The 23486-nt window shown below is 41.3% G+C and overlaps 2 protein-coding genes across 3 annotated transcripts in view; one reads left to right on the forward strand and one right to left on the reverse strand.

The window, feature by feature from the left end:
* LOC147115678 (uncharacterized) overlaps positions 1-7508 on the forward strand; it is a 49216-nt gene extending 41708 nt beyond the window's left edge. Inside the window, exons 8-9 of one of the 2 annotated variants that reach the window (XR_015078663.1) lie at positions 846-3428; positions 4515-7508. Coding sequence is in view for 1 of the 2 variants with exons in the window: in XM_085990145.1 (XP_085846271.1) it covers positions 846-3378 (2533 nt within the window). In the remaining variant the exon portion in view is untranslated. Of the gene's footprint in view, positions 1-845 lie in introns of both variants that reach the window. The other variant, XM_085990145.1, reaches the window with a different exon arrangement.
* Positions 7509-8358: 850 nt separating this feature from the next.
* mccc1 (methylcrotonyl-CoA carboxylase subunit) overlaps positions 8359-23486 on the reverse strand; it is a 60793-nt gene continuing 45665 nt past the window's right edge. Inside the window, exons 18-19 of the mRNA XM_085990146.1 lie at positions 15923-15994; positions 8359-13021 (exon numbers count right to left, since the gene is read on the reverse strand). Of these exons, the coding sequence (XP_085846272.1) occupies positions 12905-13021; positions 15923-15994 (189 nt within the window). The 3' untranslated portion in view covers positions 8359-12904. The remainder of the gene's footprint in view (positions 13022-15922; positions 15995-23486) is intronic.

The raw sequence follows: 23486 nt of genomic DNA on the forward strand, positions 1-23486 counted from the left end.
TTATCAGGCAGGATGCAGTTTTCAATTATTTGGAGATTATAAAGATTGAATGTCAGGAGACTAACTAGGAGGGTATTGGAGAAGTGGAGTCTAGAGGGGACAAAAGCATGGATAAAGGTTTCAACAGCTATGGTTGGAATGTAAGGTGAAGGCATGCAATGTTGCAGAGGTAAAATTTTGAATCCCATTCCTGGATTGAACAGAATATAAGAGGTTGTGTGCAGCTTTGTAAGCCTCAGTGAACAGCCAGGGTAGGGAATGGAATTGGCAGCAAGGTTGTAGAGTTTCTTTGAGGAGCCAAACACATTGGCCTCAGTCTTCCCGGTTTCACTCGGAGAATATTTTGGCATATCCACTTGTCCGAGAGAAGTCTGCCAGCACCAAGATGATCATGGGGTTGAGGGAAGTGGTGAAGAAATACTGCTGGAAATCTCAGCATGCATATGGAAACTGATACCCCCGACCCTCCCTCCCCACCACGTCCCCATCTGTGGTTCATGTCACTGAGGGAAGCAGATAGATGAGGAATAGGAGGGAGCCAGCTTTGAATCCTTGGCGAACTGCAAAGGTAAATTTACTGATGGAAGAAGACATTGCTGAAGATATGCTGGATGTGTTCACTTAAAAGATAAGTGGATATTTGAGCCACTCACAACTTTTTCCCTAGGTATGTGCAATACTTTGAGGTACGTGCAATACTTTGAGGTACAATGCCTGTGAGACCGCATTTTAAAGTGTGATGCTGTGGATGTATGCTAAATGGAAGACTTTTAATTATATAAACTTACATAAAGTATAAAACTCTTATGATTATAATTCCAAACTTTGTCAATATTTTGTTGCAGATCTTTGTGTCTCAGTGCAGATAATACTAAAGGAAATGAGTCTATAGATGTGCGTCAGATTGCCAGGATGTTTGTGAACAAGCGCACAACAGATGAAATCAACAATCTGATCAATTACATAGCTCAGCTGGAAAAGGTAAAGAATACAAGCACCAAAAAGTCTGTATGCTTAACAAATGTGTTTGCTACAGCACAAGCCAGCACAAAAGCAAAAACATCTAAAACTGAAGGAAAGCCTAGACCAACTAAATTTCAGCTCCTACAGTCAAGGTTTACAAAGATCGGTCTTCGAAATAAACTCGAGAAACTGGAACTTCCTGAGCCGAAGAGAAAAACAGTTTTAGAACAATCCAATATTGCTGCAGATCCTCAGAGCTTTGCGGCCAATTTTCCCACAGCGGACAAAAGAGACACCAACTTTACTGAAATGCATAGTCCTACCGACTTGATAGTTGAACAAAAATGTGAACCTACAGATATTACAAAGGAAGATGGTGTTCTTGAAAAACCAATTGCTGAAAACAATACCACAGCTCCATGTCATGTTACTCCACAAGCTCACACAGTAGACAGTAGACACATCAACTTTACTGAAATGCATAAAACTACTGATTTGGTAGTTCAACAAAAGTGCAAGCCTACAGTTGGTAAAAAGGAAGATGCTATTCTTAAACAACCATGTACTGAAAATGGTACTGCAGCTCTTTGTCCAAACACTCTACAACCTATAGGGAAGCAAGCATTTTGTACAGATAAACCGAAGGATACATATTCAGAGGCTGCTAATGAAACTGATGTGCACATTCAACTGGATTCTCAGACTAAGAACAATGAAATTACTTTAAATGAACCAATTGTGCAAATGGTCACTGAAGTGTTGTATCCAGCGACACAATTCCAAGCAGATGATCAGACTAAAAATACATTCATAAAATCAACTAGGACCAGTAGCGATGTTGATGAAAATGGTGAACAAAATGTAAATTTTGCTGAAAATATAAACCAGAAATTTCCTTTACAAGAAACTGTTACAAACTCTTCATTAAGTGTTTCAGAAATAAGTCATTCTGATATAACCAATATCCATGAAAACAACTTCCAGGTACCCAAGTATGAGGGCGGCCCAGGGACACCTCTAATAAGGGACACCAGTAAGCCTACTGTTATTAACCTTCCCCATATTATGACTCATGCTGGACTGCACTGTTCATTACAATGCATTGAAGACTCTTTTTCTATGAAAAATAACACAGAGGAAAATCCAACACAAACAGTGAAGGAAAATACAGAGGAAACAACAATATCACTAACCACAGGCCCAGAGTTACTCTCTGGCACATGCAAGATGCAAACAGTAAAAGAAATTCCACAAAGATCAGAACCTGCTCTCACTACTGAAATTCTAACTTTGCCAAACAATGAATCACATGAAATAAAACAAAATGATGAGCAGAATAACTGCACCCTCAATCAGTCCAATGACGTGGTTATTGCAGCTGTGCAGCACAGTACCGCGCCAAAGGAACAACCTCTACAAATACGAGAGGAAAATGTGGAAAAAACAATTTCACAAACAAAAAGCTTTGAACCATTGTGCAAAAAGCAAACTTTAAAAGAAATTGCACAAAATTCAGAGCCAGCTACGTCTCCTAAAATCCTAATGCTGCCACACAATGAATTACAAGAAGTGAAAGAGGAGGATTCTCAAAAGAAATACAATCTAAATCATACTGGGGAATTAGTCAACACTGCTATACAGCATACAGTTGTACTACAAGAACAACCTCTACAAATGCAGAAGGAAAATACAGGGAAAACAGCTCATTCACAAACCAGAAGCTCACAGTCATTCACTGACTCACAGGAAAAGCAGAAGCTGAAGAGAAGTCCTCAAAAATCAGAGCCTGCTATCTCTACTAAAATTCATATGCTCCCAGAGAATGAATCAAATGAAAAGAAACAGGATGATAATCAGCACAAATATGTCCTCGATCAGTCTAATGACTCAGTTCACACAGCTGTACTGCTCACAATTGAGCAAGAGGAACAGCCTCTAGAAACACTAATGGAAATAACAGAAGCAACAAAAATTTCACAAGCTAGAAGCCCCGAGTCATTCACTGACTCATATGAAAAACAAAAGCTAAAAGAAATTCCACAAAAATTACAGTCTGTTATCACTAATAAAATTCTGACACTTCCAGACAATGAAATGGAAGAAATAAAACAAGGTGATTATCAAGACAAAGACATGTTCAATCAACCTAAGGATTTGGTTAAAATAGCTAAACAATATGGAGTTGTAGAAGAACCTCCTCCCGCTGTGGATCAAGATACCAAAGCTGAGCGTGTCGCCTCAGCACAGAACACTTGTGCAGGCAACACAGCTTTTAGCAAAAGTAAACCATGGAAATACAAGGCATATAGTTACGCTGACCCTTCAGTGGTTTCAAAATCTAACCGAAGAGTATTGATGCGGGCCACTGATGTCATACAGTTTTCTTCACCACAAACAAGCTTTGATTTCTCCTAAAAATGGGCAGACCACCAGACAAAGTGCGATGTAATTTCTGGAATGTGAAGGTCAGTTAATATCCTAGTGAAGTTGTTCGATGTGCTATCAGGAAAAACTGGGACTATGGACTCAAATCTTAGATTTTCAACAGTACTAAAATTGTATTTATGCAACATTATTTGGTTGTTTTAAATAGTGTTTTATGAGTCACAGCTGGATCCCAATGGCTTCATTCCAATGATACAGTTAAGGGAGCATTATTTTCATAAGAAAACATTTACCAATGCCTTTTCAAGAGGGCAGGCATGACGCAATACCACAAATCACCCGGAGACAGATCAGTCAGTCATTTGCAGATCACATTAAAATGGAAATGATGCATGACCCTTTTGCTTCTACTCCCTGTACAATCAGAGATTTGCCAAATTATTTTCCATGAAGTTGACATCCCTTTAAGACAACCATTTTGGCGCCATAACCTTAATGTTAAACTGATCAACTTTAAAAATGAATTTAAAAAGTAATGCAACTAAAGTCTTTCCTCCTCTCAAATGTGATTTGCAAGCACTGATAATCAAATAATTCCTGCTAATGCTTGTGCTGTCAGCATTCTTAGCTTAGATGAGGAAAATAGTAACTGATTAACAGAAGTAACATAATAACATCATTAACATATTCATAGCACGCTGCAGAGAAAAGTGTCATAAAGCATGTAAAAAGATAAACCCATAAACTCTTAGCATTGCACTAATAAGGAAGAAAACTATTAGCATACAAGTGGCCCATACATTTAGAAAAGTGATTTTTTTGGGCAATAATGTGCAACAATCATTATTTATTTGTACTGTTTATCAGTCACAAGTTATTCCATACTTAAATGTTGGTGCAGTCAAATCCAGAGTATATGCTGCCAGGTTTCAGTTTCTGATTAAAATAGTTAATAATGTCCCTATTTGCATAATATAGAAAGTAACTTTTATTTTAAATTTAATAAAGGATAAAAATATAGTGCAAATTCCCATACAAAGATTCAAATCAACTCCATTGCATCCAGAGCTCATAAATGCAAATGCAAATTATTAATAGCAGAATTAAGTACATGCAGAAATATGCACCAATGCATAATAATGTATCTTTACTCTCTTCCCACCCAGGCAGAAAGTGCTTCCTTTTAAGTGGCGCAGACTTGACTATATCTGGTACACAACTGGTTTAGTCATCAAACATCAGATCTTGCTGCACCCCATCGAGTACCATCATGTTTTGCTCTCCTCCACCAAAACCACCCATTACGCCAGGATCATCCTGGAAAGCAAAGAAAACCCCCAACTTTTTTCTCAACTACCATCTCCTTAATTCCCCCTCCTTTGCCCCCTTCCACCCTCACCTCTAACAAGGGTGAGGAGCACATGGACTTTGTTACTAAGATTGAGAACATCTGTTGAGCTGCTTCTGTTGCATTCTCCCCTTCCCTTTGCCGACCAAGCCAAACTTGCCCCAAGGATCCTCCCTTCGGTAGCCCTGAATTTCTGTCTTTCCATAGCTTCCCAATCTACCCTCATCCTCTCCAAGCTCAACTTGTTCCTCTTTTGATCCCATTCCCATTAAACTGCTGACCACCTAACTTTCTTTCCTGGCCCCTATGCCAGCTGACATTGTAAATATTTCTCTCTCAAGTACTGTCCCTCTTCTTTTCAAAACTACTGTCGTCGTCATCAGAAAACCCACCATCTCCAACCTCCCTTTCCTTTCCAAAGTCCTTGAACATGATGTTGCCTCCCAAATCTGTGCCGATATTTACTGTAACTTTGTTTGAATCTCTCCAATCAAATTTCTGCCCCTGCCACAGCACTGAAACAGCACTAATCAAAGTATCACTTTGCACTATTCCTTCTTCGCCTCTCTGCAGGCTTCAGCATGGTTGACCACACCATCCTCTCCTCCATTGTCCAGTTGAATGGGACTGCCCTCGATTAGTTCCACTCTTACCTATTCAATCATAGCTAGAGCATCTCCAGCAATGGCTTCCCTTACCGTCCCCTTGCTGTTACTTTGAGTGCCCAAGGATTTATCCTTGCACCCCCCCTCCCACTCTTCCTCATCTAAACTGCCCCTTGGCGACATCATCTGAAGATGTTACGTCAGGCTTCCCATGTACGTGGACAACACCCAGCTCATTCTCCCCACCATCTCTCAACCCCCCTCCCCCACTACACTGCCTCTGTGTTGTTAGCCTCCTTGTCCGACATCCAAACCTGGATGAGCCGCAAATTCCTCCAGTTAAACAAAAGTCATCATCTTTGGCCACCACCACAAACTCTGTACCCTTGCCACTGATTCCATTCCTCTTCAACCACTGTCTCAGGTTGAAGCGGACTGCTTGCAACCTCAATGTCCTAATTGATGCCAAGCTAAGCTTCTGACCTCATATCCCCTCCATCACAAAGACCGCCTACTTCCATCTCCGTCACTGCCTTAACCCATCTACTGCTGAAACCCTCATCCATGCCATCGGCACTTCCAAACATGACTATTCCAATGCCTTCCTGGCCTGCCTCCAATCCTCCACCCTCCATAAACTTGAGCTCATCCAAAACTCTACTACCTGTATTCCAACTAGCACAAAGTCCCACTCACCCATCACCCAGGTGCATGCCAACCTACATTGACTCCCGCACCCCCACCAACCCCGCCACCTCGTTTCAAATTCTTATCCTGGTGTTCAAATCCCAATCTCTGTAACCTCGTGCAGCCCTAAAACCCTCCAAGAACTCTGTATGCCAACTTTTCACCTTTCATGTATCCACCACTCACTTCATCCTACCATTGGCAGCTATGCTGACAGCTGTCTAGCCATTAAACTCTGGAATTCCCTCCCTTAATCTCGTCACCTCTCATCCTTAAAGCCTACCTCTTTGACCAAGCTTTCTGTAACCCCTCCTAAATCTCCTCTGTTGGCTCAGTGTAAATTTTTGTCTGACTATGCTCCTGTGAAGCATCTTGGAATGTTGTTTCTACATTAAAAGCGCTATTATAAATGTATGCAGTTGCATAGGTACTTCATTGATGACTTTTTCAGAAATTACCTTGCATTAGCCAGAAGCAATCTAAAAATCTGGTGGTCACCATTAACCAGAAATTTAATTGGACCAGCCACATAAACATTGGCAACAAGAGCAGGTCAGAGGCTAAGTATTCTGCGGTGAGTGTCTCACCTCCTGACTCTCCAAAGCCTTTCCACCATCTACAAGGCACAAGTAAGGAGTGTGATGGAATACTCTCCACTTGCCTGGATGAGTGCAGCTGCAACAACACTCAAGAAACTTGATGCCATCCAGGACAAAACAGCCAGTTTGATTGGCACCCCATCCACCACCTTAAACATTCACTCCCTCCACCACCGGCGCACCGTGGCTGCAGTATGTACCATCTACAAGATGCACTGCAGCAACTCGCCAAGGCTTCTTCGGCAGCATCTCCCAAACCCGCGACCTCTTCCACCTAGGACAAGGGCAGCAGGCGCATGGGAACACCACCACCTCAAGTTCCCCTCCAAGTCTCTCACCATGCTGAGTTAGAAGTATATCGCCGATCCTTCATAGTCACTGGGTCAAAATCCTGGAACTCCCTACCTAACAGCACTGTGGGAGTACCTTCACTACACGGACTGCAGCGGTTCAAGGCGGCGGCTCACCACCACCTTCTCAAGGGCAACTAGGGATGGGCAATAAATTCTGGCCTTGCCAGCGACACCCAGATCCCATAAGCAAATAAAAAAAAACACAAGTTCCTGAAATAAAATCATCAATGCAACAAGCAGGGGATGTTGCATGAGTAGGCCACACCTACAATGCTGCTTTTGTAGAAATGGCAATTATTACAGCTAGAAAAAGAACTGTGTAAAAATGTCACTTTGTTCATCTCACATTTCATCCTATTTTGTAGTGATATCGGTATTTGTTAGACCTTTAAAAAAAAATTAAATTGTGATTAATTACGAAGGTGTTTGTTTTAGGTTTTGATATTTGTAAAAATGAACATGTATTCCTTACCTTGCAAAGGCTGATTAAGATTAAATAAATAGAAAAACTGCAAAGGATCGAATTGTGAAATAAAAGTTCTAAGAGGGTCACGCTTGAAATATATAACCTGGCTGTTCTCTTTACAAGTGTTGATCAACCCAGTGTATTTCCACTGTTGCCCATGTTTTATTTCTGATTATGCTTATGCATTGTATCTCCTATTGTAAGATTTGCAATGATTTTCCTGAAGGAAAGAGCAATTTGTGTCAGTACTTTTTTTTGCAATACAAATTTTTATTCCCCCCCTCCCTCCCTGCTCCTTGACGCATCATGCATTCCTTTTATGAGACCTCCAAAGCTATTTATATCCTAGTCTGGTTAGTTCTGCAGTTTTCATTGCTCTTCCTTGCCTCATTACTAAAGTGCATTTTGCAAAAAAATGCAGGCCTGCCCTAAGAGAATGTCATGGGGGATTGGTGACACAATGGGTTAGACACTAGGTTTTCACATCGGTGTACAAAAGCAGCTCAGACTGATGAATTAAAAACCGTTTCTCTGTGCTTGCTGCAAGTTCCTGCTTTTTGGCAGTCTCAATCAATTCCGTAGACAGCCTGATGCAACAGAGGGAGCTGAATTCTGTAACTAATTGCTATACTTGATATGGGAATGCCTAATGCTGATAGTGGGTGCCTAAAATGGAATGTGGGACTAACACCCTCACGTTGATCTTTAAATACTTGAGGTTGGCGTCAACAGAAGTCACTAAAAAAAAATTCCAAATGTGCCTATGCTATTTATACAGCCCTGATTCAATCATCAAATTATGTAACGATTATACAGTTATCAAGTTTTGAGTGCACTGCAGAAAATGCACTGCTACTGAATATTAAAGAAAGTGGAATAGAGCCAAAAAACATGAGTCTTCATGTGAGTATTACTCTAGAACCTGTGGAGGAAATTAAAATGCTGAAGTGTCTGTTTTTGTCACATTTATTTAAATAGCTCACAGATTGGTTCCAACAGGAAAAACTCGACTGAAGACTTCTTTCAAATGCTGGTATACAATGTTGACAAGGTTTTGTTTACTACAGCATTTCTGAAGGAAGCATATATGTCTCACTCTTGGAGAAAGATGATTATGAGAATGATTATGTGTTTAATTTTACTTTACCAGTACCCAGTAAGGCCATAATTGCTTCTTCACAATTAGGATCCAAATTGTCATCTGGTAGACTTTGCTCCATGTGTTTCTCTACAACTATTTTTGCTGCATTAATATTTTCTGGGCACACGAAAATTGGTTTAGCTAAGACTTTGTCAGTCGGCACACCATTCTGGCCCAGTATATCTGGTCAGTTAGTGCTTCATTTGTAAGAATCTGAAGGTGGCGTTGGAATTTGGCTTGACAGGCACCAAATGATTTGAGGAATCCACTATTATTGAGTTGATATCCTTTCCATGCCTCCATTGTGGCAAAACTTGAAGCCCTCTCCGAGGCACTGCAGATGGAATGGCAGGATGGTCCCATATTGGTGAAGTCGTAGATAACCCGCTGAGATACAATAACCACAGGATGGCCCAGAGTGCGAGTGGATGAAGGTGAGTGTACTTTAGTCACAGATATATAAATTGAAACATTAAGAGCAGCGATATCCAAGCTTCTTGACCAGGGTTTTCTCCTTTGTGCTCACCAGCACTCAATTTTTCATCCATTCACATTAACGGGCTGAAAATCGCAGGTTGGTGAGCAGAGGCAGAAACCCCAAGCCATTGTCATCATGGGCTACTTAGTTGCTTACAATGGAGACCCACAGGCCATGTATAAACAAATACTGTACAAAACACCAAACTTATGGAATACTTAACTAGGAATGCCATTTTTGTCGATCACTGAAACTGTTAAAATTAAAATAAAACAGTATATTACATCACTTACTGATTAAGCAGTGACAAAAATTAGAAGAGTTAGAAAAAATACAAATTGCCAGATCCTTGAAAATAACATTCACTGGATTTTTTTCTCCGCTCTGCCAGAACACAAAAACAATACGGAAAACATTGTGTTGCAATCTGTGTACAAAAGAACACATGAAGTTTAGATTCAGAATGTGTGATCATTTAGGAAAACAAAATGACCAAAATTGAAAGTGATCAGTCAAAGTAATATAATCCCCACTGAAGTAAGAGAAGGACAGTAAAAGCTTCGATTTCAGAACAGAGCAAGCCAACAAGTGGAAGATTGTTCCGGTCAAGCTCAGGTAATAGCCTGATGTCTTTTTGCAATCAGCACCTTTGATTTTTTTGCTGGTAGAGTATAGACAGTTTCTCTGTTTAGAACATTGGGTCCAGGTTCAAAGATTAAAAAGCCAGCTTCGATCACCTGTTCTGACTCATGACCATTTTCTTCTGCAGTCACTGCCTTTAGTTGTGACTTTGATCCCACAACAATGGCTGTTTTGATCTTGGCAAGTTTTGTTTTCCCACAAATGAAGTTTTGTTCCAGTCTTAATTATTTCCACATTAGAGACACACACTAAATAAATGTCATTTTACCCTAACTGTAATATCTCTTGTTTACATTAAAAGAATTCACCTTACAACAAAATCAAAATATTCCATAAAAAATTATCTGAACTCAATCTGTTCAGCATGAAGTTTTTTTGGGAATTTAAAATAAAAATCACAAGTTCCAACTCCAATAAAAATAATGACAAAGTGGGTTCCACCAATTTTTATTCTGCAAGTAGCTAACATGTATATAGACCAGGGTCACTCCCTGGGCCATGTTGAGTTAACTGATCTCAGACAGGGTGGCGGTAGAGACTTACAATTAGTCTTAGTGCCCTGGATCATGAAGGAGTGGGGGGGGGGGGGGGGGGAAATCAGCCATGGTTTCCACTGCAAATGGCTGTCCAGCAATTCATACTGGAAGCATGTTTGAGGATGCCATATAGGAACGGGATCAGACTTAATTATGATGCCTCCCACAAGATCAGACTTGACCGGTGCCAACACCATCAAGACTCTCACATAAATAAGGAAGCATTGGAGTGTGGCTGGGCTCTGGAGAATCACACCTCAGCAAAGAATTAATGTCTTAAGAAGTAGAGAGGATGGGTGGGAATTGGTGGAGGAAACTGGCAAGATGAAAAAAAGAGGATAGAAAGAAAAAAATTAAGCAATTTAACACAAAACCAGGGATTCAATGGATGATTTATAACAGCACTAATCTAAAAGACCCATTTATTTTTTTCAATTCTATTTTGCATTCCAGACTATTAGTTAGTTTTGTTGCACCATTTTAGAAAGCATTAATTTGTATAAATTTTAAAATAGTCTGTGAACTCAGTCTATTCATTAGCAAGGGTTGCTGTGCATGCAGCTAAATCTGCAAGTTGAACTTTTATAACAGGAAGTTCTGGATTACCAACCAGGAAGCTTGAATTATAATTATTCCTATTTGTAGTTCACTTGTGCCAGCACATGTTTCCTCGTCACGATGGCCAACACGTGACCTCCTCCAAGTATCTCCTAATGCTCATTTTTCTCCCACTCCATGTGAAAAATCATCTTTCCCTCTGTTCACTCCTTTAGCTGTCTGGGTACCATATGAGATTAGCTGCATAAGTTGAGGCACAACACCTGATTTTTTTTTTAGCTGTTTCATATTTGTATAATCAAAAGATATAAACAATGAAGACTCAAAATTATCCCATAGGCACCAAGAGACTATACACTAGAGATTTAAACAGTAACCATAAATAGCACTACACATTGTATTTGTTATGCCCCAGATTAATGGACAGGAACAATGTTTGCAGAAGTGTTATAAAAAGTAGTTACAAATTTTGGTTTTGCTCTAGATATTCTCTCAGATTTAGAATTACCAGTCTTTCCTGCAAGCAGATCCTGTATCACCTACGTACAGGATTACACCTTTAGGGTTTGGGTGGGATGGCTGTCGGTGTAGGGACCGGGTGCTAGGGTTTGGATGATCAGCCATGATCTCGTTGAATGGCGGAGCAGGCTCGAAGGGCCGAATGGCCTACTCCTGCTCCTATCTTCTATGTTTCTATGTTTACTGCTCAATATCTCATCATATGTGGCCATAAAAATAAAGTATTGTATTCAATGAACCAGCAATACCCATCTTGCATGTGCCTCCATGTGCACTTGTTTTCCAAAAAAGCAGACCGATTAATATTTTAGTGAGACAAGGCCAATGGGGAAAAAAAAATCAAGAAGTTGGCTTTATTTTAAATATTACATGTGGCTGAACAGAGTAGTAAATCCTAATTTTTTAATTTAATCTGTAATGCTGGCCGCAGCATGTAAAACAACAAAAGAACACCACTTGTTCCTGTTAGCTGACTAGAATACACACTTTGAAGAAATATTTTTTCCCTGTGACTGGTTGATGTTATTCTTCTAAAAGAGTCCCTCTAGTGTTATCTCCCTTTACCAGCTTGCCTCTCCAGATTGTTGTGTTTGCCTCTTCAATTCTTGGCTACATAGAAAACCAGCAGCCTGACCTCTGACCCCCTCTTTCTAGGGTTCGGTCTGTAGGGCTACCAATCAAACGAGCTACTCTACTCTCCCTGATGAACGTTCCATAGATATTATGTCCTGCTGCTCCGTAGGACTATCTCTACATAATGAATACCCCACAGAAAAGAAGCCACAGCAGGTTAATCATCCAATCTCCATTGTAGGATGAGCTAATGATATAAAAACATCCTTTTAGTAAGTGGCCCAATTAGTTTCTATAGAATAAGAGCATCAAAGCTCATTCAATGATCACATGACTCATTGGGGGTAATTTTTGTCTTTACCACTTCGGCGCTAAGTCAATGGAAATAAAAAGTGGGCAGTTTCTATAATGAGCCGGAGGTCTGCCACAGCAGTTTACTGCCTATGCAGTGAATTTGAAAATTACCCCAGCTGTCTCAAGTCGAAGTGGTATGCGGGAAGCAACATCCCACAAACAGGCTTTAGTACATTCTTCCCCCCACCGCTCAAGGCTGCAATGGGGGATTTTAAATTTAACTTAATAGTAACATTTTAATATGAAAAAAAATACCAAAATCCTTGTAGGGCAAAAGTCAGAAATCTTGTAATGTGATGCGTCAACAACTATTCGATAAAAATGGATGAAATCTACATATTCTTCCCTCCAGGATTTAAGGTAGCTGTCACATTAATGAAATGATTAATCAAATTTTCCCAGGTATCTGAGATTCTATCTGGAGGGCATGAAACACATTAATTCACAAAAGCAAGTAATTTTATGATCAAAATTAATAGCTCAATTTCTGTTCGGCACACAAATACTATTTATTGCTGTACTTTCAGTATGATAAAAGACTGATCAAAGTGTAGACATAAATACTTCCTTTTAGCAAGTGGTCCAACAGTTTATATGGAATAAGAGCACCTAAATTCATTCAATAGTCACATGAAAAATAAGGTATTGTTAAATCTCAGTCTTTGTGTACATTTGACTAAAATAAATTGAGTTGAACTCATTGTGAATTTTCTTCCTCCATAAATTTTACCAGTGCAGCATGTCGGTTAGCTTGGGAGCCCTCTTTGTACAGAACTTTCTCAATCACGCCAGCCTTTGGAGCTTTTATTGTATGCTGCAAAAGAATTGGAAACAACTCAGATTTTGGCACTCTCTAAAGTTCGCAATATGGATGAGGAAGGCCATTCACCCCATCTGAGTTCATCCATCCAGATACATCCTACACTCCCCCATTGTACTGGAGTTTTTATTAGAAATGATTCCAGGATTTTTGCCTCCACTACTCTATTTGGAAATCCATCACATCTTGTGTATATAATGACTTTCTGGCATCAGCCCTAAATTTGCTGTCTATTAGTTTGAACATGTGACTCCTTGTCCTACTCTTGCAATTTGGCCTGAAGTAGTATTGCGGATTTACTATTTCCATACATTTTACTATCTTATATACCTCTGTATTTCATCTGTCAGTCAACTCCTTTCAAGACTATAAAGTCCAAATATCTCCCATCTTTCCTAGCGATCAGCCTCGTGGCTTTTCTCTGAAATCCATCCAGCACTTACATGTCTCCTTTGTGCCTTGGCGACTAGAATTGGACACAGCAATCAAGGTGTGATCTGACTACTGCCTATACACAGGTTGAGAATGACTACTTCTGACTTGTACTCTACTGTTTTTGTTATATAATTTAGCATTCTATTTGCTTTAATTGCTGTTGTGCAGTGGTTGGACATGTTAATTGCCAAGTCCACTAAGAGCTCTAGATCGATCTCAATTTTATCCATATCTATTCGACACCACATGTACGTAGGTCACCTATTTTCTTCCTAGATGTAGTAATTTTCACTTGTTTGTATTATTTACCACAGACAGACAGACAGTCAAAAATATTTAACATAGTGGACATTTAAGTTTTGTAAATGACACTTCTCCAAAAGGGTAATTAATAATCTGGCCAGCAATATGCATCAGAACGATGAATTGCTACTGTTTAAACAGAGCTTTGCGTAGTGATGAAACATTCTGTACATGTTAGTTACCATGATATTATGAATTTCATTTAGCTTTGCTTCTGTTGATTTTTTTTGGGAAAGTTCTGCTTAAACAGAAAGCTGTGCTGACATTACTGGGGGAGTGGCTTGGAGAATTTACTAAACCCATAGGTGTGATGCAACTAGATGCTGTCATTAACCCAGGATGCTTCAATGAACTCATGATTAAACTATGTGCATGTTAATTTTGCTCTCTTACACATGCATGCTCAATAACATTTCCCTGTATTTCTCATGTCATTGGCATTCACTCCCTAAACAAAAATAGTCATCACAAATGGAAAGGGAGGAAAATGCCAATCAAAATGTTTTTAAAGAAAGGAATGCACATCTTTTAGTTTCAGCTTTCTTTCAAAAAAAAGATCCAGTAATAAAAGGTAAAGGTTCTCAAGTGGCAGCCTTGGCTCAGTGGTAGCATTCTCGCCTCCGAGTCAGAAGGTCGTGGGTTCAAGCTCCACTCCAGAGACTTAAGCACATAATCTAGGCTGACACTTCAGTACAGTGCTGAGACAACGCTGCACTATCGAGGTGCCTTCTTTTAGATGAAACTTTAAACTGAGGTCCTGTCTGCCCTCTCTGGTGGGATGTCAAAGATCCTACGGCACTATTTGAAGAAGAGCAAGGGAGTTCTCCTGGCCAATATTTATCCCCAATCCAACATCACTAAACCAAATTATCTTGTCATTTATCTCATTGCTGTTTGTGAGATCTTGCTATGCACAAATTGGCTGCTGCATTTCCCTACATTAAAACAGTGACTACACTTCAAAAGTACTTCATTGGATGTGAAGTGCTTTGGGATGTCCCGAGAACATTAATGGTTCCACAAAAATGCAAGTTCTTTCTTTTTTTCTTGATCTGCCCCATTGAGCTCTGATTGTTAAGAATCCCTACTGTTCATACTGGGAGTTAGTCTCATTAATCACCTCCAGACTTATAATAATATACATTTCAGCATGTTGAAAGGTAAAGACGGTTTGGGCACAAAGATTTGGAGGGAATATTTTGTCTGGACAGAGAGCAAGATTCTACATGAGAGTTTGCTTATAGGTTTATACTGGCAGATTCCATCCATAGTCAAAACTGACTCAGCAATGAAATTAAATCCTAAACTGGATATCACTGACCCAGATAACAATATGGACATAGGCAGCTTTCATAGAAAACGTTGGAAATGCACAAAAGGTGCATCACAACAAAAAGATAGGCTAATGTTTCAGATCGAGACTCTTCAACGTTACTCCATCCACATCCAAGCAGGTTCAGGTATGAAATCAAATCCTGAGGTGGCTCTTGTTGACCGAGATACCACTCTCAATACAAACAGTTTTGGCTATAGGAAAATAGTCTGGATTTCAGCTGCTTCTCAACTTCCTTTGCTAGTATAAGCAAGGATATAATTCAAAAAAACCTCTAGGTTCAAAATGGGGTAGAAAATATACGGTACTACCCCCTCCCCAAATAACACTGTCGTTGGAAGAGATCAATTAAAAATGATTCCAGTGAGCAGGATATACAACAGTGCCCTTCAATTAACTGTTAACTGGCTAGATATGATCTCTGGTTAATGTGAAGTTAACATTTCACGTTAATTTTTTAATCATAAGAATTTAAAATTGATGAAGAATCACTATCCAAAATGTTAACCTATCTTTTTGCTGTTCGCTATGCATTTCCAACATTTGCAATATATCTCTGTGGTGATATTACTAGGATGTCTGTCACAGCTACATGGGCACAGAACCCAGGATATTGATGGGAGACGAGTCCCCTCTTTCAATGTGAAAGGGTAGATAATGTTTACTTGCAATGTAACATTTCATAGTATTTGTGACGTAAATACTTCCTTTAACAGCAATTAAGGAATAACTCGAACTTTTAGAATTAAAATTGCAAAGGTGAAATAAAGTGAAACATGCTTGAGAAAACAAGTATTGTTTTAGAAGAGAATAAGTTTGCTCACCTCCATTTTCATGGCTAACATTACCATTAATGAGTCTCCAGCCTGCACGTGGTCACCTTCCTTAATAAACACCTTGAAAATATGGATAGCAATTTATTACAACTGTCAAAAATAGACAGAATCATCTGCATCAACAGCACAGAATGCAATGGTAGTACTATATTCAGTACCTAGTTAAATTATGTCATTCCCGCTTCCATTTTAATGTATTTGCTGACCGACTTTCTGAAGCCTTTATACTGCACTCTAAAAATCATGATTCATTCCTAGATCTTCTGGCAATGCATAAGTGTTTACTAGGATTGTAAAATCTAATGTAATCTAACTTCAAACATTGTGAGCATGCATGTGAAAATATTATCGTAGTATTGTAGACAGATGGTGCTGCACATGATCTCCTACTCCTGTTCTGTAGAAAGCTGCAGGACCGGAGGCATTATGGCAGTTTGTTTTAATCTAAAGTTAAACTGAAACTAACTGCTTAATTTTAACTACCCCAACCCCCCATCCTGGAAAAACACTATAATCCTGCAGGGTGGAATCATGTCTTGTGAAGGGTGTGCATTAAAGCATGAAGATGATCTTGGTAATCTTTCTTCATTATGCATTCTTTAAATATTGGAGTGGGCCTGGGGGTGGGGGGGGGGCGGCATAGTAGCCATTACATCAGGATTAATCTACCAAGCACATTGTATGTTGCAGTTCAACTTAGAAAGTAATGCTTAGTAAATATGTGATGGTTGCTCCTTGAAATGGGCTATCAATTGGAATCTGTTTGAGAGATGGTCAGGAATCAGAGTAAACAGGATGGAATGATCCTTAACCTACTCCCAAGTTTCTTTCTTGCAGAATGGTAGCTGTATAGAATGCACTCAACCTGCCATTTTGTTATCTGCTGCTTAAACCCAGAGCCCCCGTTCCCAGACTGCCCCGACTCGCAGATCCTAGGATTCTCTCTCAGGGCTCACAAATCCCTGGACTGCACTTCCCGTGCTCCCTGATCCCAGAACATCCCTGATGCTCCTAGGCCCCTAGAAACTCCTGCTGCAATGATTCTCAGACCACCCTCTCAGCCCTGAGAGAGACTGGGAGCCTACTTCAAAATAATGCTAGACCGTCAGATCCCAATACCACCAGATTCCAATCCCCCCTTTCTTAACGCGTGTAGGTCCCAGGGCCACCACCAATGCTGATAAGTTAGTGTCCCTGCTAATATTACTTGGCATAACACCTCTGTTCTTATAAAATCACTTATTCACCATGAGCAATGCCATAAGAGATCTGCTAGAATTTTATAAAATAGTAACACTGCATTGGTACTGTTAGTTTTTTATTGTAATCCACAGTACTTATTAAAATAATAAAATAAACCTGAATTGATATAACTTTATATTATTCTTTTACTGATACAGAATTAGAAAATATATTTTTAAAAGTAAAGTTCATTATTGTGCTGTAAAATGGAGTATCAATTTAACTCTATCACGAGGCAGAAAATGACTAGATGTTCCTTTTCTAATCCTGTATTCATTTTTTTTTGAAGAAAATTATTCAGCTTGCACGATTTAAACATGCACAATTTTTAAATTGCGGAAGACACCAAATTGGGGGGGAAAGCCAATACTGAGGAGGACTGCAACAAGTTACAAGACAACATTAATAAACTTGCAGAATGGGCATATAATTGGCAAATTAAATTCAACACAGATAAATGTGAGGTATTAAATTTTGTTAAGAAAATAGGGAGGTCACATATTACTTGGAAAATAAGAATCTAAATGGGGTAGAGGAACAAAGGGATCTAGGAGTACAAATACACAAATCACTAAAAGTAGCGACAAGGCCATAAAAAACCAAACCAAGTACTAGGGTTTATTTCTAGAGGGGTAGAATTGAAAAGTAGTGAAGTTATGCTAAACTTATATCGAACCCTGGTTAAACCACACTTGGAGTACTCCGTACAATTCTGGTCACCATATTATAGAAAAGATGTGGAGGCACTGGAGAGGGTGCAGAGAAGATTTACAAGGATGATAGCAGAAATGCGAGGGTATATGTATCAGGAAAGGAAGAACAGGCTGGGTCTCATTTCTTTTGAAAAGAGAAGGCAGAGGGGTGACCTAATAGAGGTCTTTAAAATCATGAAAGGTTTTGATAGAGTAGATAGAGAGAGAGTGTTTCCACTTTTGGGGAAGAGCAAAACTAGAGACCATCAATATAAGATAGTCACCAAAAAAATCAAATAGGGAATTCAGAAGAAACTTCTTTACCTAGAGAGTGGTGAGAATGTAGAACTTACTACCACAGGGAGTGGTTGAAGCGAATAGTATAGATGCATTTAAGGGGCGATTAGATAAGCATATGAGGGAGAAGGGAATAGAGGGTTATGATGATAGGGTTAGATGAGGAAAGACGGGAGGAGGCGCGAGTGGAGCATAAACACCGGCATAGACTGGTTGGGCCGAATGGCCTGTTTCTGTGCTGTATATCCTATGTAATCAAGTGCCCCCCCACCACTGTCCAGGAGGAAGAGCAAGACGACGCCTCAGAGGAGCCTCCAGCCTCTGAGGGCGCAGCATCACCAGACATGAGCGCACCCAGCACCAGCATAGAGACGCACACCTCGGTGGGTCCCACGCGAGATACAGTAGTGTTGTCACCGGGTCCGTCACAAGTTACAAGTGAGCAAGAGCAGATGGTGGAGACAGGGGCAGCAGTGGAGACTCCTCGCTGGAGGGTGCAGGACACTCCCAGCTCTGCTCAGTTGCATGCAGACGCTGAGCCTCGGGGGCCATCCAGAAAGAGGGCAATCCTGGAGGTGCAGCAAGAAGTGCAGGAGGCTTTGACAGGTTTTACGAGCGCGATGTCTGCAAATGTTCAGATAACGGAGGAGTCCATCTCCAACATGACCGGCATATCGCAGGTGATGGTGACTGTAGGCTCTTCCAGGGATGGGATGGCCACCTGCATGAAGCAGCTAATGCGCCACTCACGGGAGCACATGGTCTCTATGGAGAATAGATGGCTATCTATGGAGCATAGATGGCAGGGGTTCATAGACCTATCTAGGTGGGATGTCAGTGTAGACGTGGGTCCTCATGGCCCCACTGATGTGCAGCAAGGTGCTCTCCAGCTCCTTGCTAACAGAGAAGTGCAGGTGGCCCATACACTTCTCCCCCGTTGCCACCCCCAGTCAGAGCCCCAGATGCCTCCTTGGATTGCGTTGGCAGAGTCTGCCCCTGCACAGTTGCAGGAGGAGCAGACTTTGGCAGGGCCAGCACAGGCTTCAAAACCCAGAGGACGTCCGCCAAAAGTGTCTACGCAGTCGCAGCAGGGAAGTGAGCAGGCTGCCTCTACCTCTGCTGAAACCACAGGGGTAGCAGCTCGTAGAAAGACATGGAAGAGAAAGTTGACACACAAGTAGATTCACAAGGGTAGCCACTTGGGTGTTTTAGTCAATGTTAATGGCAAGTTTCCGTTAATGTATTGTCAACCATTAAAATCTTTATTTTCACCACTTTCCCGTCTTGGACACATTTGTGTGCACCTTTGGAAGTGGCTGAGTGAGTTGCAGTAACTGGTGAGACATAACGGAACCTCCAGCAATGGTGGTCAGTGTGAAAGGAATGGTTTGGTTATTGTAGGGATCCTTTATGGTGTTGCTGTGGGGTGGTGCCAGTCTGGCGCAGCCATATGGGTGTACTGCGTAAAGTTAAGTAAATCAGGAAATGATGAGGCCATCCCTGGCAGCAATGTACTCGGGTGCTGGTGGGATCTGGCCCGCAGGTTCCTCCAGCTCCTGCTCGTCTTCCAGCTAATGCTCCTCCTCTTTCTCCTCTGAAGAGGCTGTGCGCTCAGAGCCTTGCTCCTCAGGCAGTGGTAACCCTCGCTGCTGCGCTATGTTGTGCAGGGCGCAGCAGACCACGATGATTCTGGAGACCGTTGCTAGTGTGCACTGAAGGGCTCCTCCAAATCTGTCAATGCATCTGAAGTGCATTTTGAGCATGCCTATTGTCTGCACTATGACACATCTGGTGGAAATGTGGCTTTCATTATATCTCACCTCGGCCACAGTACTTGGCCAACTCAAGGGCATCACGAGCCACGTCTTCAGTGGAGAGCCCTTGTCTCCAAGCAGCCAGCTGGAAAGTCTGTTTGGAGTTGTGAAAAGCTGAGGGAGGATGGACTGGCGAAGGACAAAAAAGAGTCATGGCAGCTGCCAGGGAATTTGGCACACACATGCATGATGTTCTTCCTATGGTTGCAGACCAGCTGCACATTGAGGGAGTGGAAGCCCTTGCAGTTGACAAAGACTCCTGGGTGATGATGGGGTGCCCTGATGGCCACATGTGTGCAGTTTATGACACCCTGCCCCTATGGGAAGCCAGCCAAAGCGGCAAAGCCGAGCGCCCGCTCAGTAACACTGGCTTTATCAGTGGCAAAGTTGATATAATTGGCTGACTTGTCAAACAGGGCATTGGTGACCTGTGTGGTGCATCTGTGGGTGGCCGACTGCGAGATGCCGCAAATGTCTGCTGCAGATCCCTGGAAGGAGCCTGAGGTGAAGAAGTTGAGGGCACTGATGACTTTGACAGCTGCTGGTAAGGAGTGTCCACCCGCTCCTCTGGGCTGCAGGTCTTGCTCCTGTAATGTGTAAATGTCTGATGACCTGGCGCGATAGCCTGAGCCTCCTTTGGCTCTGCTGCTCTGTCATGTTGAGGAAGCTCATCCTCTGCCTATATACCCTGTGTTGGGGGTATCGCTTCCGGCGTGGTGCAGCCCTGTGCTGATGCCCTCTGTCCTGTACAGCATCAGGTGGTTGAGGAGAAGGTTGGTGGTGTTGTTGTTGGTGCTGCTGGTGTGCCTGGGCTGCTGGTGTTGGGGCTGATCGTGGTCCGATTCTGAGGACCAAGGTGACACAGTATAAACAGCACCCATGTTGATGGAATAGATGGCAGGTCAAGTAGAGATCAGAGGAGCAAGCGGTCAATGGAGTGATAAGGTTGTACCAATGAGGTGAGACTGGATGGCGACTTTGCTGGAAGCACTTGCAGCCTGTAGAAAGCTAAATGTGTGCTGGGAATGCAGCCAGCAACAACTTCTGCCTGTGGAAAGTGATCAGCTGTGAGGTGGGAGGTTTTATAGTACATTTCATGCTGTCATCTAATCAGCTGGAGCACTGGCCACTCAGCTCCCACTTCAGCCTGACAGACACGGTTCCCGAGCTGCATGAATCCCGTGGGCAGCCAGGGAAATTCAAAAGCTAGGCTGAAAAAGGCTCATAAGGGTCTGACAACTAACCGGTTAATGATTTGAATTAGGTCGCCCGCCTCTGCCAGTCGGGTCGCTGCCGCACCTGGAAACGCACCCAAGGGAAATGTGCGTGGGGACGGGATGACGGCAGGTTCCGGAACCGCTGCAACTTTTTTCAAATTTCCCAGCTGACCTGCCTCCAATCGCGCCCGCACGGACTTCAGAAAATTCCGGCCATTATGTATATTTCAATTTCTGGTGAAGTTACACAATACTTGGTAGACCTGCTAATGTAAGCATGACCACCATACTGGCTGCCAAAATACTAGTGGCACTCAGTAGTAATTAAGTGGATGACAGTAATCAGTGAATGTGCTAAAATTAGAAGAATATTTTTTAGATACACCAGATATTTAAGTCATTTTTTTTTTTTTAATTGATACAATTTTCTTTTTCATGTTGGCAGGCATTAAGAGTACCAACATTAACAGAAATCCACCCATACTATTCAGATTCAAGTTAAAAGAGAAAATCTGTCACTGTCCCTAATTTCTCTTGCAACTTAACAGTAACTAGCCTTATCTTTTAAAGGTTTTTTCCCCATTGGGTTAAGCGTTTAGATATAAGGCAAGAACCCAAGTTCAGGGTGACCTTTATGTAATGTGCTGTCACTGGGCATCGACACAATATCCTTCTGTTGCTACAGTGGCAATTAATAGAACTCTTTACGACATAAAAAGGCCACGTGGGAACACAGTAATTCAAGAGAAAGGTAAAGGCAAAAATTCCAACTGCTTCTAAACAAATACAATATTGTTGTTAATGAAATTACTGAAATAACATATTTATCCAATTGTTTATGATCACTAAAGCCTTTTATCTGCATTTTTATGCAGATTTGTGTCAGTTAGTCTGTGGCTCTTAAGTATTTAGTAGCCAGCACCCCACTAAATGTCAGTATTTTATGTAATACAAGTCTTTATAATATAAATGTTATTCCTTAAACCAGAATTAGCAATGTAGACCACAACATTTCTGAAAGTTTTTTAAACTTTGTAATTTTTAATTTGTACTAATTCTTCTTTCGTCCCCATTCCAACCTAATCTCAACAAGAGGCAGGGGTTGAGTAGTACAGCAACAAATATCCCAGCAAATCATCAAACTAATCCATTAGCTAACAACAACTAATATTTGTATAGGACACTTCAATTAATGAAATGTCCCAAGGCATTTTATAGGAAGAGTGGTGAACACTAAACAGGACCAGAAAAAAAAATGACCATGAAAGCTATTGGATTGCTGTAATAACCCAACTGGCTCACTAATGTCCTTCAGGGAAGGTAACCTGCAAAACCGACTCAGTCTGGCCTACACGTGACTCTTGTTCACACAATGTGGTTGACTAATGCTCTCTAGGCAACTAGGGAAGGGGAACAAATGCAGCCTTGCCAGCACCACCCAAATCCTGATGACAAATATATTAAAAAAAGAGTAAGGGTGAAGTTATGGAAGGTAACCAAAGTCAAGATCAAAGAAATAGTTTTTGAGGAAAGTTTTAAACATAGAAACATAGAAGATAGGAGCAGGAGTAGGCCATTTGGCCCCTCGAGCCTGTTCCGCCATTTAATGAGATCATGGCTGATCATCCAAATTCAGTACCCTGTCCCTGCTTTCTCCTCATATCCCTTGATCCCTTTAGCCTTAAGAAATATATCTAACTCCTTTTTGAATATATTTAATGAATTTGCCTCAACTGCCTTTTGTGGTAGAAAATTCCACAGGTTCACCACTCTCTGGGTGAAGAAATTCCCCCTCATCTCAGTCCTAAATGGCTTACCCCTTATCTTTAGACTGTGACCCCTGGTTCTGGACTCCCCCGCCATCGGGAACATCCTTCCTGCATCTAGTCTGTCTACTCCTGTTGGATTTTAAAAGTTTCAATGAGATCCCCTCTCATTCTTCTAAACTCTAGCGAATATAAGCCTAATCGACCCAATCTCTCCTCATACGTCAAAGATGGTGAGAGAGCTAGCACAATAAGAGATATAAGAGAATAATCAAAGCTTTGTGTGAAAGGGCAACATATCCACACTTTGCTGGTTCTCCTTCGCTCCACTAAAATTGACAAACTCGTTCCCTACAAAGCATGTGTGTGCTAATGTCACTCGATAGTGGGCTTCAATTCTGGGACTTGCATACAATCCAGGGACTTGCATACAATCCATAACTCTGATCAAAATTAAAAATGGTGTAGAAAAGCAGTTCTTCCTTTACTTTCCCTGCATTCGCAACCTTGGTGTCGTATTTGAC

This window comes from Somniosus microcephalus, chromosome 6 (genome assembly GCF_052327205.1).
Source record: "Somniosus microcephalus isolate GS21.2 chromosome 6, FLI_Smic_1.0, whole genome shotgun sequence".
Taxonomy (NCBI): Eukaryota; Metazoa; Chordata; class Chondrichthyes; order Squaliformes; family Somniosidae; genus Somniosus; species Somniosus microcephalus.